Source organism: Phoca vitulina, unplaced genomic scaffold (assembly GCF_004348235.1).
Source record: "Phoca vitulina isolate PV1807 unplaced genomic scaffold, GSC_HSeal_1.0 scaffold4, whole genome shotgun sequence".
NCBI classification, from domain to species: Eukaryota; Metazoa; Chordata; class Mammalia; order Carnivora; family Phocidae; genus Phoca; species Phoca vitulina.
In genome coordinates, this window is record NW_022589707.1 from 76,988,355 (window position 1) to 77,005,038 (window position 16,684).

The 16,684-nt window shown below is 35.8% G+C and overlaps 1 protein-coding gene across 1 annotated transcript in view; it reads right to left on the reverse strand.

Moving 5' to 3' along the window:
- The window catches only part of PHTF2 (putative homeodomain transcription factor 2), a 102,616-nt gene that overhangs the window by 24,754 nt on the left and 61,178 nt on the right, over positions 1-16,684 (reverse strand). Inside the window, exons 6-9 of the mRNA XM_032402292.1 lie at positions 16,273-16,438; positions 15,187-15,351; positions 5,751-5,937; positions 4,052-4,207 (exon numbers count right to left, since the gene is read on the reverse strand). Of these exons, the coding sequence (XP_032258183.1) occupies positions 4,052-4,207; positions 5,751-5,937; positions 15,187-15,351; positions 16,273-16,438 (674 nt within the window). The remainder of the gene's footprint in view (positions 1-4,051; positions 4,208-5,750; positions 5,938-15,186; positions 15,352-16,272; positions 16,439-16,684) is intronic.

Sequence of the window (16,684 nt, forward strand, 5' to 3'; positions counted from 1 at the left end):
ATTCAAAATAACTTTTACTGAATAAAGAATGGTAATAGCCATCCTTACAGCCAAGTATGCTGAAATTTTCAGATTTGTTTTTAGTTATCCTCTGTCACTAAGATTGTCAATTTTGCCTTTCAAATGTTTTAGATGTATCCCTTTCTTCTTCTCAGGATATCATCAGAGTTCAGACTTTATCATCCACACCTTGTTTGCTATAAAGAGCCTCCTAATTGACCACTATCTGAAAGGCCTTTCCTATTTTCCAGATGAATCTTCCTAAAGGGAGCTTTTTTTTCACTCCTCTGACCAAAGTCCTTCTGTGACTTCCACTGCTCTCCTGGATAAAGTTCAGATTCCTTCACCAGCAAGCTCGTCTTCAAATGTGCTACTTTTGGGCTCTGTTCTCCACTCGTCCCTACCATAACCCTCTCCTCCAGTGACACTGGGCTCCTCCCTAGCCCCTAAACACAGCTTGTTCTTTGTCCCTCTAGACTCTGATTATGTGTCTACCTTGTATCCTACTTTACAGCCTACTCAACCAAGTGTCAGGAAAACACCATTTCCATCCCTTTCTAGCTGGCTTACCTTGTCTCTGACCCTTAGTTTAGTCTTCTGGCAATGGGGGATAAAACTATCTATCTTAAAGAGACACTGAAAATTAAATGAGCACTGTAGCTTTTAATACAAACCAGGTACAAAGCAGAGGCTCCACAAATGTTAGTTTTGAAGCCTTCTATTTAGAGTGATCCCTTTGTTCCTAAAGGGAGGTATTATTATTTATTTCCATGATGATACATTTTACATTGCTATTCAGCATCTATAATATTGTCTGTGTTATTAAATGTTCATGTATTTAATATTCTCAAGTAAATCGTAACTCTCAAATGCACTGTAAGTCAACAGAAGACAAAAACCAATTATTTTTTGCCACTCTTACCATATGTAACAAAATATCTTGAATGAATGAGACAGGTGATTGATAATTAATTTATTGATCTTAGAATGGGGCACCATGAATATAATATTTAGTGTGTTGATTAGGGATTTATTTATGGGAGGAGAATTATCTGTCTGAAGGAGAAGTAAAAATGTTTTGAAAGAGTTGAGCAAGAAAGTAAGTAGAGAAATAAAAAGAAAAAAATTCAGAAAGAAAAAAGGTAAGAATCAGTCTGCTTTGTTTTATAAAAAGCACTCCAAAAATGTTTGATTCACTAACGTCAACCAGAATACTTGAAGCATACACAGTTTTTATCACAACTGTTTTCATTAGGTAGTAAGGCTCAGAAAGAATTAAGTAACCAGTAATTGATAATTTAAAATTTTTGAAAAAGCTAGCTTATTACCTATGACTAATTTCTGATGTAGACTTGCTAATCAGATACAGAAATGAGTAACAAGATTAAAGACCTGATAATTATTTAACTGAAACTAATGGATGATTTCAGGGATAAAAAGTATCTTTAATTCTTTGTAAAAGTATTTTGCCAAATACTGATTAAAAAGTGGGCCACTTTACAAATGTAAAATCTAAAAATTATGACCTATAACCACTTATATGTCAAACAGAATTTTACCTGCAACATTTAGGTTATTAATGGCCCTTTGAATTTCACTAAAAATTGCTGAAAAAAGGCTAAAAATTGGGAATTTTTGAACTAAAGAATATAGCTAACAGCTCATTTAATTTGGTTTGGTCTGCTTATTTTAAATCTTTAGACAGATAGCTAAAACTGAGCATATAATCAAATTAAGGGGAGAAAAATTATTTATTTGAAGGAATTAAGAATTTACAACATAAATGCTTTGTGCCAGGCAATTGTGCATAATCTTATTTAATACTAACAATCTGAGGAAGCTAGTCTCCTCTCTCCACCATACAGATGCAAAAACTGAGACTCAGAGAAGTTAAACAATTTTTCCAAAGTCACTTAAATGTTCTGAGTCTAAGCCCATGGTTTCTTCATTATGCTTCCCATCAAATGCTACCTTCATTAGATGAAAAGCTAATTTTCAATAGGGAATAAAAATTGAAAGATGCTTGTAGAGTTAAACAAAGCAGGAGAAAGTAGGAAACAGGGCAAATGCTTAAAGGAAGTTATCAATTCCACAGGACACCTCCTATTCCAGATAATCAAGTAACTCTACCACCATCTTCCCAACAGGAGACTAGGAGAAGACAACCAGATATACACAGCAGATAGTAGAAAAAGGCAAGAAACTGGGGCAGGGGTGGGGGGGGGAGGAAGGGGAGTTAAGTGAAAGTCTACACACTAAATGACAAGATCGCCACCTCATCCCCAATCCCCTGGATGCCAAACACTATGGCAGCCTAGTATAATATCTACTACTCCCACACTACCAGAAGATTGGATGATTCTCCCTGAAAAACTAAAAACCCCTAAAAAGTATATCTATAGATACTGACATATGGGAGGCTTATAACAAGTGGCTGTGTCCCTAACCAGTCATTTTAGAGGAAGACCATGAGTTCTACCCAGGCACAAAGTGCTTTCCAAAATGCTTTCTTTGTGTCTCACTCTTAAAGAAAAAATATCACCAGTAATTTGAAGAGAACAGAATAATACATACATAAAGATGTCAAACAACAGTACAACACTACCCATATCCTGTCTCAATTTTACTTCTTCAAAGGAGTTTTTGTTTTGCTTTTTAAAACTACCCTGTGAGACTGGCTTGATTTGGGAGAGTCAAAATTTTCTTGAACTGAAATGCACCTTTTAAGATATTTTCTAGTCTAAAGCTTCCTACTTTGCAGATAAAGAATTTGAAGGCCAGGTTTTAATTGTAGGTAATTTTTACATCATTAAAAAAAGATTTAAAACAATCAATGCTAACTAGCTAGTTATCAGCGTTACTTAGCTTGAAACCCAGAAGATTTTAGGCAACATATTTATTTAAAAGTTAAGATCAGTAGAATATTATTCTGCCTTTCAAGAACCTCAAGAGTTCAAAATATAGCTGCAAACCAAGGAGAGCAAAGATTATGGGGTGAGAATACTACCTCTAAAGCCAAATAATTTACCTATTGGAGACTGAAGACCTCCTTCTATAGAAGGCCCTGAATCCCTTCCAGTACGAACTGACTTCTGACTGAGAAATTCACAAGACTGAATTTCACAAGGATAAGGGGACAGTATATCAGACGATCTGGGTGAAGGCAATGAGCAGACACAGTGGCGTTAGTGTGTGTCTAACGGCAGCCACTGAGAGAAGAAACACAGCCAGAGTCACCACTAAGATTAAATAGAGATACAACCACAGAGAAGATTGTATGAAGAACAAGTAACTCTTCCAAGCTTAAAACAATCAAGGTATTCACACTCCAGAACAGCATAATATCTTATTTTTCAAAAGTATAGCCCTAAATCATTAAGAAAAAAATTCTAATATACTCTCGAAGGAGGAGAAGGCAATGTTTATCAAAAAAGTGTCATAAGTGCCATTTGCCTTGAAGTGAGATAATGAAATGTTCTGTCCTTACAATAAAAACTAAAAATACAGTTGAAATTCTTTTTCTATTTAAATAGTTTCAAGGGACGTGATAACTTCCAAGAGATGCGATAAAGTTGGAAAAGGGTTTAGGGAAAAACAAATATTAATAAAGAAAGAATCAAAGAAGAAAAAAGAATTGAATTTTATAATATGGACAACTTAATAACTAGTGATAGTAACATGAAGAAAGTCACTTAGAATGATAACTGCTATGATCCAGAAGCTATAAAGCCTTTCAAACTGCAAAAAAGACTTAACACAGGAGTTCACAAAGTGTCTCTCTAGGGTGGTTGTCTTTAAAAGTAAACAACAAACTGAATGGATGAGTCTTCAGAGATAACGCACAAAATGAGTACAAATGTATAGCTCTCTATCATGTGTGCAGGACAGAAATCTAAAACTGCTACCCTATAAATCCAGATAATATAACAAGATAATTGATACTGATCGGAAATATTTATTTCAATAATTATATTCAGTTGTTGAAAGAAGTTGTAAATTAGTAACACATAAAATAGGTACGTATACATATACGTAAGGACAAAGTATATACCTCATTAGGGTAATGTTTCTTATAATGGTGTGACTGTCTGTTCCGAGGAATGCTCTCAGAAGTCCTGTCCACGTGACGGCGTAATAGGTATCCTGTTTCAGGACCTTCCTCACTGGAGACTTCATCAGAGACATTTGCTATTGTCCTTTGAGTATCCTAGGGTGGGAATATACAAATAGAATTACTGGTAATTTATGACTGAATTTGTAGCTTTAAAACTGTAAAATTTTAAATTATATGTACACACGCGTACGTACACCTTCAAATAATCTTCAAAAACCTCAAAGTGATTGATTAGTATTACCTGATCTTCTTTAAAAATGTCTTAAATTAGTGACTCTACTGTCATTTCAACTTTAAGAGTAATTCAACAGCCATTTGTCAAATATTGTCCTATAACATTTCTGTTCATGAAAGGATTTGAAGTAGCTTAGAAAATTAAGAATATAAAATAGGATAAAGGTAGAACAGAGACCATTTAAAAGAAGCTGAGAAAACGGAGATGAACTAATTATACTATTTCTACAAACCCCAAATGCCATCAATTTTAAGACCATTACTGATTTAATAATGACATGAGGCAGGAGGAAGTAAATAGTAGTTGTATGCGTGTACATATCAGACAGACAACATTATGTACGTATCAATTTGTAAGAGACATCCAGATTTTGGAAATTCTGAAATCGAGAGACCCCAGAGCTTAAGTTTTATTGATATTTTCATGTTCCTCTCATATAACTTTAGTAGGTAATAAATAGCTGAAAATGTGTTTGAAAGCTGTATGACTGAAAACTTATCTGTTGAGTGATGATAGTGATGTGAGGCTCATATTATCAGAGAGCTAAATGCTTCAAAAATCCAAAATCAGAATAAGGGATTCTGTTTCACTGAAGCCCCATGCTATTGATTGTATAGCTACTGGTACTGAAAACACATGTATTGTCAAGTAGTTAACACATACTTCACTCAAAATTGAAGAATCAACACAAATGTTCATGCTCCCATTTCTATATGTAATGAAGCAACATCTTTTAATTTGGCCATTTTTTTTTAACTGTAAGTTTTTTAAAGAAAAAATTATTTAACCAAAAAAATTCAGCAAAACAAAGACAGAGATGATATTACATTAGGCTTTGTTATAATAAATGCAAAATTTCATTATTATTTTGGAAAAGTAAACAAATAATTGTTATTCTTAACAAATATCCTCAATAAGAATTGTTTTCAAATTAAAAACAAATGTGTTGACACCAAAGGTAATGAAGGTAGGAAAAAACAAGGTTAATATTTTCTTTTGGGGAACATGAATGGAAAGCCAGATTCCTAGTTCAGTTTCTAAAATAATTTAGATGTTCTATTTAAACAAATTCACGCACACACACACACACACACACACACACATAGAAATGAGGAAAGAGAAGACAGGGTTTAACAAACATCAACTATAAATTATGAAGTGCCTTAACATTTTGGAAAAATTGGAGCCATCAATCAATTCAGAAGGTGCCAAGTTATAGTAGCAATCAAGTTTATTCATGTAACTTTATTTGATTTTCAACTTTATCAGTGTGATTTATAATGGCTCACAGAATAAATTTTGGAGAAAATACAGAGTTCAAAGGTGATTCCGATGTCTAAGTCACTTTTCATTCTCTGTTGTAAAATCACACAAGCAAACTATTTTAGAAATCACACTTACTTTGCTGGGAATGTTCCTCAGTGTTCCTGGGTGCCAGGCTGCCTCTTCCGGTCGAACAGTTTCACACTGAGGTTCATGGCTTTGAATTCCCTCTTCACTGCTTTTAACAGTCTTTTTCCCTTCAAGGGATACATAGCCATTGTCAGTCTCCGTTGATTTATCAATTGAATTCTTTGCTTTCTTTGATCTAAAAAGAAAAAATTGCAGAAGCATGTTATGTGGACTTAGCTTATTTTGGATGAGTTACTGATTGAAATTATGATCTGTTAATAATTAAATCTGGTAGTTATTTTTCAGAATGGCTTCCTTATTTTTATAATAAGTAACTTAGAAATATAATACCTATCATATAAAATAAATCAATAGTTGTAAATCAATGCCCTCATTCAGCTTACTTGATAGGTTTTGAGGTCTTAACAAATAGCAACTCTAAGAGACATGCCCTAACTTATCAAACGACTCTTGGTCAAAATCACTTGGTCTTTGCACAAAATCTATGATCAAAATTTTGCCAATTTTATTGTGGTTAATAATATACTGTAAAGTTTTATTTAAAAAACTGTTTCTATAATTATTAATTTGCAGTAAGTGGTTTAACTTGGTTTTAACACTTTCATTTACCCAAATACTACTAGTATATATACATAAGTATCTCTGATAAATTCATTTTACTGTTCAAAGGAGCCATAGGACCTATTGTAACATAAAAATATATGAAGAAAAGGAAAACCTTATAATACAAGTTTCTAAATAATGGAAGAAGTAGAAATGAAGAAAACCAAAAAAATAAAGAAGTAACTTCTCTCACCCACTGAAATACTCTGGAAAAAATATTACCATCATGTAGCCATTAATTACCTAAAAGGCTACCACTGATGTTCTTCATCTATAGGAATTTAATTTTTTCAATACACAAAATACAACATGGAAAGTAATAAACAAAACATTTTGATTAATAGGCCAAAGCTTGAGGAGTCTTCTTCAGAGACTACAGTGGGTGGAAGAATAGCTACCAAAAGAAATGGTTAGTAGAAATATAGTGTAAGTCCCAAACAAAATTAAAATGTGCTCAATGCAGATTAAGTTTATCATGAAGTTTATTAAAAAGCAACTGCATTTAATTTTACTTAAATAAGTCCCCTTGAATTTTCTGCAGAGTATCCATTTTGCAAGAAAGAAACATTAGTATATCACCTTCATACAGGTCAAAAAACAAAAGTTTTTTAAAAATGCACAAAAGAGGGGCACCGCAGTGGCTCTCAGTTGGTTAAGCGTCTGACTTAGGCTCAGGTCGTGATCTCAGTGTCCTGGGATCCAGCCCCTCGTCAGGGCATCAGGGCTCCCTGCTCAGCGGGGAGTCTGCTTCTCTCTCTCTCTCTGCCCCTACCCCCACTCATGCTTGTCAGTGCTCTCTCTCACTCTCTCAAATAAATAATCTTAAAAAATGCACAAAAGTGGGGCGCCTGGGTGGCTCAGTCGGTTGGGTGTCTGCCTTTGGCTCAGGTCATGATCTCAGGGTCCTGGGATCGAGTCCCACATCGTGGCTCCCTGCTCGGCGGGGACCCTGCTTCTTCCTCTCCTCCCCGCTCGTGCTCTCTGTCACTATCTCTGTCTCTCTCAAATGAATAAATAAAATTAAAAAAAAAATGCACAAAAGAATTATCTTTAACACTGGAGTTACTCAGTCCTACCGGAATCTTTTAGAACTGTATAGGACCTTAGAACTCACCTATTCTAAATGCTCATTTTGCAAACAATGGATCAGAAAATATAAAGAGGTCTAAGTAACTTACGTAAAGTCACACAACCAGTCAGAGGCAAAGCTAGCACTAGAATATAGACCTTCTGACCATGAGGGTAATTATATTCTCCACACTATCTCCAACTGCCCACTCTTGGGGAAATTGCCTGATAGGATTTCTTCTTAACACACTCATCAAAGCCTAGAAAGCTTTTGTTTTATACAAAAACAAAACCTTCTCCTTTCTGACCTTCTCCTGCAAGGTTACTAAAGGGGACAGACAGACAGACCCCCACTTCCCACCTGCTTCACAGAGCTCTGATGCTTTCTAGTCGTTCAGAACACATCCCAACAGAGTTGCAAGGCTCAGGAGCCCCATCTTCTGACCCTTTTCTTTCTATATGACCCTGAGAGACATGGCGAGACCAAGGTAAGAGCCACAGAACAAAGATCACTTAAGAATGGAAGGAGGAAAATGGATTAGAGAGGAAGGACAAAAATAGAAAATAAATGGTGCAGAGAAAACTTGTGACCTTCTCGGCCTCAGGAAGAAAGTGATAAAAACACCAGTTATTAATTATCCCCATCACCTCTCCCTTGAGCATTGTGCAACATGTAGATGTAGAAAAAGACCTGAGGGAGGTAAAGTTCCTGATATGCCAAAAATGTGAGAAACTCAAAAGACAGAGAAGGCGTGTGCTGGAAAGGCATCTGTGAAGTTTCCTGGAAATTACACTGGGCTGGAAAAAACGGGGGGAAAAGGAGGTGAATGAGGTGAAAGAAGACTGGAGAGTTGGTAGAACCATTAATCAGACAGGATAGGCAAGGGGCGAAATATACTTTGGAAGAAGGATAGAAATGCTGGACCTTAAGGGCCTAGGAACACCCTTAGAAAGATCACTAGGCAGTTGAAAACACTGCCTGGAGGCAGGTAGTCAGTGTAGAAAAAGTGGCTGAAAACTTGCAGAGCGAACCAGAACCCTAGTGGGCAAAAAGGTAAGGGCCTAGTAAAAAGGGCTTTGAATCAGTAAGAAGTGCTGCTTCAGGGATTTTTCTAAGGGGAAGGTACTCCTTCCTCACCAGGACAGGGTAAAGACTGTTAAGCACTAATAGTACCCACTGCACACCACTTTCAGCTATCTCTCTTCTCTCTCATGTCTGCCTACTTCCAGTCTCCTCTGGGTTGTTTCTTTCCCTACTATCTCCTCAAAGTACACAGGACACTCTCAGGAGACATGAACAAGAAGTCAGCAGCTTGCTGATGTTTCTCAGGAAATAAATGCAGGTTAAGTTGCAAACCAAGCTGAAAGGACAAAGAAAATACTAAATACACGTACCACCCTCAGAGTTTACAGTGTGGCTCAAAATACAAATTGAGGCCGCTTGGCGGTGGCTGGTAGTAACAGCTCTTGCATGAGAACTGCGGCCACCACACAGCAGGGGCAGCCCAAACGCAGGCAAGAATGGCGCCCCATTCGAAGACAAGTTTAGGCAAGGGGTCAGGCGCAGCCCAGTTGGGTTGGGAAGGCGCTACATCCAGATATTAACTCAATCAGTAAGTGTACTGAGGACAGTGGGAACCAGGTTTTTCAGTGATGGAGAAGGAAGATATAAAGACAAGATCAAATGAACTTTGAGGGGCTGTATTTGAACTGGAGCTACCATTGCAAATCCATGGCTTATAATACATCTAAAGATAGAGATAAATACAAATGTAGAGGGATAAGCACACACATAGACACAGACACACACACAACTTTCCAGCTCTATCCCGGAGAAGGTCTGGGGGTAGTAACACCACAACAGCAGTAAGCACTTCTAGCACTCAGATCTTGCTCTCTATATACCACCCTCCTCGAAGAAATGGCTGACTCCAAGGCTGAGGCAGAGGAAGGACAAGCTGAACCTAAAAAACACTGTTTCCCTAGAAAGTAAGAAAGTGATCAAAGAATGAAAGGGACCTATCAAAAAAGACAAACTGCTCAAAGGGGCTCCACTGGCCAATTTAGGCCATTCTGATCATCAAAATGAATAATGACATTAATAAATTGAAAAAAATAGAAATCCGTGAGTAAATAAATAGGGGAAAGCTTAGCCTTAAAGCAAAATGCCAACTAATAAATGCAGAAGGAATGATGGATTTAGAAAAATCACCATTTGGCAACCATCACAGCAATAATTCATGTAATAATCATCAATGCCTGTTAAAACTAGAAGGTGAAGGTGGGATAAGAAATGGGTTATTTTTATAATCTTAGTGTGTCTCCACATAGGACATTTGTTGATTATAAAGGGAAAATAAATTTACAATGGAGAAATCTGGCAGATATTAATCAAGTGATTAATGTAAGTATCATCAGTATGGGGACAAATTTATGTTGTTTGCCACTTGATAGGTTGCAATAAGAAGAGCTACATATCACTTCTACCATATTCCTGCCAAAAATGCGTAACTGGTTTTAATAAAGAAACATCACACTACTAACTCAGTATTATGCTGCTAATTGTTAAACAACTAGCTCTCCAGAGGTAAAAAGTCCTTATTTGTAGTGCTTCCTGATTTCCATGGTGTAAATAATCCCACCATGGCCAATTTAAAGTGCCAACTGATAATGCTGACCTAGGAGTTGGGAAGAGACACACATATTCCACATTCACAAGTCACTTGGAGTCTGATCCCGACCAGGGACACAAACCAAAATTAAGGGACTTTGTGCAAAGTGACTGCCTTGTAGTCTTCAAAAATGTGAAAACCACGAAACTTGAGGAAAGGCTGATTTCTGCTCCAGAAGGAAGGAGACTAGAGAGACATGACTGCTGTGGGCAGCACATGATCCCGGATTAGAGCTTCTGCCAGAAGGCATAAGGCTGTTAATAGGGACAATCAGCAGAATTTAAATGGGATCTCTGAGTGAAAGATATATGGGAGTTCTTTGCATTGTTCTCTCAACTTTTCTATAAGTTTGAAATTGTTTCAAAATAAAATCATATCTTTTCCAAAGTATAAGCTGATTTGTACCCTGATCAGGACATTTTGGATGTGAGCATAGGAAAAATGCTGAAAGGAGAAAGAGTTGGGAGAGCTAACTTCCAATTAATGTTAAGTAAAGAGCTGAAAACCTCTGATTGCCCCAGGTGATGTTTAATTCTACCCCGACTGCTGCTTCGCTCATACTGCCTTTAACAGCTGAAACTAAGAACCTCACAGAATAATATTAATTTCTCAAAAGGAACACAGGTTACCAAGACTCAGATGTTTAATTACCCATTCCCTTGTTTTAGGGCATAAAGATACTAGGGAAAGGCAGTGGGACTGAGAAATTTACTTAAAATGCTAATATTGTAAAATTCTACTTAGACTATTTTTCAAAGGGAAGCTACTTCATTTAAATCAACTTTAAAATATGTCCAAAAATAAAGCAAGGTGAAGAGCATTTTGGTTTTAAAATAAGCATATATATATATATATATATATATATATATATATATCATCATTCTCTACCCAAAATAAAAAACAGGGTAAAAGGGCGCCTGGGTGGCTCAGTCAGTTGGACGTCTGACTCTTGATTTTAGCTAAAATCTCAGGTCTTGATCTCAGCGTCATGAGTTCAAGCCCCATACTGGGCTCCTTAAAAAAATAAATGAAATAAAATAAAATAAAACAGGGTAGAAAAAAGCTGGTATCAGGGATTAAAAGTACTGCAGTATAGAAAGAAATGGTACTTTTTAGTATTATCCACAAAAAATCTACCTTTTGACAGCTACACTGAATGCATGTAATATATCCACTTAGTAAAACCAGAGTTAACAATTTTTGCTTAGATCAACCCAAACACCACGAGTCATAGGCATGTAGGCAGTGAGGTTAGTACTGCCTTGAAAACAGGAGACATACAAGTCTATAGTGATCTTACTTATTCTGTGATAGAAACATTGGATTTTGAACGAAAAGCATTTGCAAAGAAACAATGTGCAATTCCCCTGCCATGGTTAAAGTGTGCCATGTTTTATAACTTCAGAGCTAATTCTGTAACTAGCCTACTGCATTAATCTTTGAATGGTATGGCCTGTGTAGAATTTTCTTTAAAGTGTTATGCTTGACATTCAAGAAGGATAGCTCTATGTTGCAAATACTCTTGGGAGGAAATGACTTTTAGAAACGTAAGTAGTATAATTAGCGTAGTTCCTTTGTGAGATGAATGATGCTTTTGGTCTTGTCTGAAAAAATGCAAATAAATGTACAACCTACACCATAAATCAATCATAAAACTGGATGTGTTTTTCAACATTAAAAACTTTAACCAGAGAGTTAACACAACTTTTAAAGAACTTACTAGCTTATGAAATCTCAAATCTACTGTATCAAACATGAAAAACCAGTGTGCTTCTATTTGAAAAATCTTGTCAGGTAATCAAGAACACTCATGGTACTCTGTACTGCCACGGGGAAAAAAGTTGGAAGTATTTATTGGTGCTCTAGAACTCAGGTATATAAATAGATCCAACTGAAGATCATCCTTCCAGTACTAAAGGACATTAGAGAATAGCTATGGGGAAAGTTAACAGTAGCAAATAGCTCTTGTTCTAGAACATGGTATGAAATTTCTAGTCCTGCTCTCATTTCTACAAGGTTAGGAATCCAGAGGGAGGGGAGGCTAGAGTAGCAGAATGCATAAAATCTTATAAATGCATTTATAAGAAAATGACACAAGCGCCTACATATTATCATCACTGCTGTGTGCAGCTATGCATACATCTTGATGACATGCTAACATAGCCCTTCAAAGACTTTTGGGTCCCTATGTTTCCCTAGGTATCTTCTACAATACCTGAGTCTGAGAGCTGTGTACCAAATTATGCATTATGTACCAGGTTTGTCTATGGTACCTGTAATTTTTCTAGAACTAGTCCAATTCTAAAATAGAGTGGCTATAGCAAAGTTAATGAGTTATCTAGTTATGGCCTAAGATACATATTTTTAAAAATCTGGGATATACTGACATTTACATGGTCTTCATCCTTGTCTGTGGGAGACACACTTCACCCAGTTTACAGCTTAAATGACTGAACTATTTAAACTGCAGGCACTAAAAACCAAATTTTTAATCCTTGTACCAAAAATTTATGGTGGGGCTACCTACATACCCACTCTTACTTACATTGTACATTATACTCCATTATGTGAAGAAAATCAATTTATTAAATCTTTAACATCCATTTAAGTGTTAAAAACATTCAATATGGAGGTTAAATGGGACAGCAATCTTTAAGGTAGGTCAGTCAGAGGGCACCTGGGTGGCACAGTCGGTTAAGCGTCCGATTCTTGGTTTCGGCTCAGGTTGTGATCCCACGGTCATGATCTCAGGGTTGTGGGATTGAGCCCTGCATCCAGTTCTGTGCTCAGCACGGAGTCTGCTTGAGTGAGACTCTCCCTCTGCCCTCCACTCCCCCCACCTCTAAAATAAATAAATCTTTTAAAAACAAACAAACAAACAAAACCCCAAAATGCCCTCTAGTCTTAAAAAAAAGGGTAGGTCCGTCAGGCATGTGAGTTAACATGTGACCAGGTTTTACTCTGGCATCTGCATCTAATCCACCAAGTCAATTTATATTGACTGTTTTTCAGTGATACTGTGATGGTGAAATTAATCTTAAAGGACATGTAAAAAAACTTAGTATTTGAATTCTGAAAGGTATTATGCTGAAGAGATATACTATCTAGATGTAATTCTTCCTACTCCATCTTTTTAGTAGAGATTATAATTATGCTAATTTAAGACTATAATTCTTTGAAATTAAAGTACTAAACACTTAGGAAATATGGTTGATTTCTACATCTTTTTAAATTGATACTTTCTTTGGCTTTGTTTTCTCAGTTTCATAGAGTTCTTTTACAATAATTCTTATTTTTTTTCAAGTGAGAAATATTATGTCTTGTTTAAAAAAATAGTTTTATCCTGGGAATGAAATGTACTTAGAAATGATAAATAGGGCCCTTCCAACTTATAAACACAGCATGTAAAAACAGTAGTTTTCATCCTAACATCTAGAACACCAAAAGACACTATACACAAAGCTTAGACATTTGTGTGGTTATACATTTATTTTCCCATCGGTTATGTTAATTCAGATACTTTAATGGAAGTATCCAGCTTTTCAATTTATTATCACCAGAAACAATTTTAAGTCTCAGTTGATCTTTCAGTCTAAGGCCTTTCTGGCTTATCAAAACTTGAAAGAACAAGACATCGTCAAGATTTCAGAACTCAGTTTAGAACTTCCAAAATTAACATTTTTCTTAAGATCTTTTTGTACCTAATATTTAAAACATTCTCATTCATATGCTAGCAAACCAGTTCCAAATGAGACAGCTGAAAATAGTGCATCTTTAAAAACATTTAGATTATAAAGTTGTCATTTTAAAGAGAGTAAATCCAAAGGGATTTAGCCATTCTATTATCAACGACTGGTAGTCAAGATCATCCTACAGCCCAACAGAAGAAAACTGAAGTCTGAATCTCATTTGACTAGAGGAACATAACAGAATTCCAAAGGCACTAAAACCTGATCTAGGGGCATTTTGAATGCTATGTAACAGAAGATTAGTTTTGGTCAACCAAAACAACTAAAGGATTCCCTCATAGCAAAACAAATCCACTGTGCCATTTATTTTATAACTGCTCATCAGAAAGTCTTGAGAAATGCGCTTAAGAAACTGACTTTGCAGAGATAAAATTATCAGTTCCTACTGTCAGAAAGGAGAGCTATTTATTAAAAAGAAAAAAAAAAAAAAAGACTAACAAAGAGAGACAGAATGCAATTCGAATTCAAAACCAAACCAAACCTAAGTCTTTTCTGGATGAAGAACAGGTGGTTGGAATAGTCAGGGGATCCAACTCAATGCCATAGTTACTTCAAACTATTAGGCTTTTGTACAATTTCCCTCAAAATTACAAGCAATGAAAATATCCCAGGATACAACTGCTTAATTTTATAATGCAGTTATAAAGTTATAAAATGATAAACTTTATCATAAGAGCACAATCACAAGGGGATGAAATAATTATATTAGTAGAGGAGTTAACAAAAATGATCAAAAATAGTTATGTGCAGTATCCCTTTTCTTGATTTATTAACTTAGCAACTTTTATCATTATACTCAGTAGTTTGATCATAGCATTTTAACTTTTTTCAAATTTATTACATGTCTAGGTAAACTAGTAATATAACTCTGAAATGTGAATTAACTATTCAAAATAAAAATACAAGATTGAGTTAGGTTTATTTTTGCAGTTTGCTATAATTATATTTTCATACTTGGTAAATCTTTACTATGATACAAACTATACAAAAAGCCCAATTTGACCAAAGTGCTGATAAAAATAGAATAATCAATTTAATAGAAGTAAAATAGTACTTGTGAAATCACAAAATAAACCAAAATCAAGAAATCCCAACTAGATATACTTTGATGGTATATACTTATGCTCACAGAGGTATATTTTTACACATACCCCAAAGTAAACTTTATGGTCTCTATTTTTCCATTTTCTAGATAGCATTATTATTTATCAAAACAAAATCCATAATGGGACTGTCATAGTTAAAGTCATTAATATTCATTACCTGAGACTGAAGTGCCAGAAAAGGGATAGTGCATCTCTATTCCATATAAAGCCTTGAATAAATACAAACCCTGATAAAAAGAAAGCGGCGTGCCAGAGATCTCTGAAGACAGCACCAACGCTGTAAGAGGTGCTTGTCCCGTGGCTCTGAGCTGCTCCCTCCTGTGTGTTATCTGTGGTACTAGAACCATCTCCTTCCCTATGGACTTCCAAATGCGCTGCTTTTCTTAATTTCCTTCATCAGAAGAGACGAAGAGCAGAAGGTAGCTTTAAAATGTTAACAACCACTTTCTTGGTAGCACATTCAAAATTTTGATCAAACATAAAAACAGGAACTTCAATACACAATAAAATTCAGATTAACTGGAGAAAAGTTAAGGTACACATTGAAGAACAACTTCTATAAATGTTAGGTTATTGTTCCTCGCTCACACTGACAGGTCAGTGGACGTTAGGTTGTAATGGTATTATTGGACAGATTTTTACAAAGCACTTCTTCCCTATTTGAATGCCACTTACCTGCAGAAGAAAGAAGAAAATTTAGATCAGAGAGAATTAGAATCTAACCGATCAACAATGCTATTTATCTAATGTAGGTATTATCTTTTCAAAACGAAAAGGGCTTAAATCTCAACATCCCCATACTGCAAATGTCTCAATCTCTTAGCAACGATATTCAAAAGAGGAATTGCTCCAAAAGACCCTTACAACAGAACTCCATTGTGCTGAGTGGCCAGCGAGACTTGCTATGTTTACTTAATCAAGAGGCAATATTAAACAGCTTTGAATAGCATTTAATAAACAGAATTTAGCTGAATTTTTTTCCTGGCTATCGATTTTGCCAAAGTATCTTGTAAGTACAAGATTTTATAAATAGAGGGAATTACCAGCAATTCCAGCTTAATATATTCCCTACAATGATATTAGGTGCCTTGGGAATGAGCTTTAGGAAAGAGAAGGAAAACAACAAAAACAGGTATGTGGTCTCACAATGGCCTTGAAGCAAATACACAAACTAAATCATTTGGTAGTTTACTCTGAAGCTTCCTGCTCTACCTAAAAGAGTGACTTTACAAGGTAACATTTTATTCTAGTCGAGAACAATCTTAGATTCAAGTTACACAAATCCACAGAAAGACTGCTTTCAGCAGAGTACCTTCTTCTTTTACCCCCTGCACTCAGAGGGGGTTTCGGCGTTCTTGTTGACACGATCTGGCAGTGAACAGTTCCCAGGAGCAGCATCAGCCATACTGGCCCAATCACTTCCGTCAGAGGTATGCTGTGTGGGCTAGAAGCGGAACAGAATAATACTACTGCAGCAACTACAAAAAGGGAAAGAAAATATGTTTAATTATAGATCTGACAGTCACTTCTTCAAAACTTTAAAAACTGTTCTAACATTGCTTCTTGCCAGATTACTTTTCTAAATTTAAATAAGTTAAAAATGTTACTGCAGACAAGCTCTTTCAGACTATTTTTTTGTCTGCCACTGGCTAAACCACACAACTCGGGAATAAACTCCTGGAACAAGATAACATCCAACATAGTCTCTAAAGTACACATTTTCA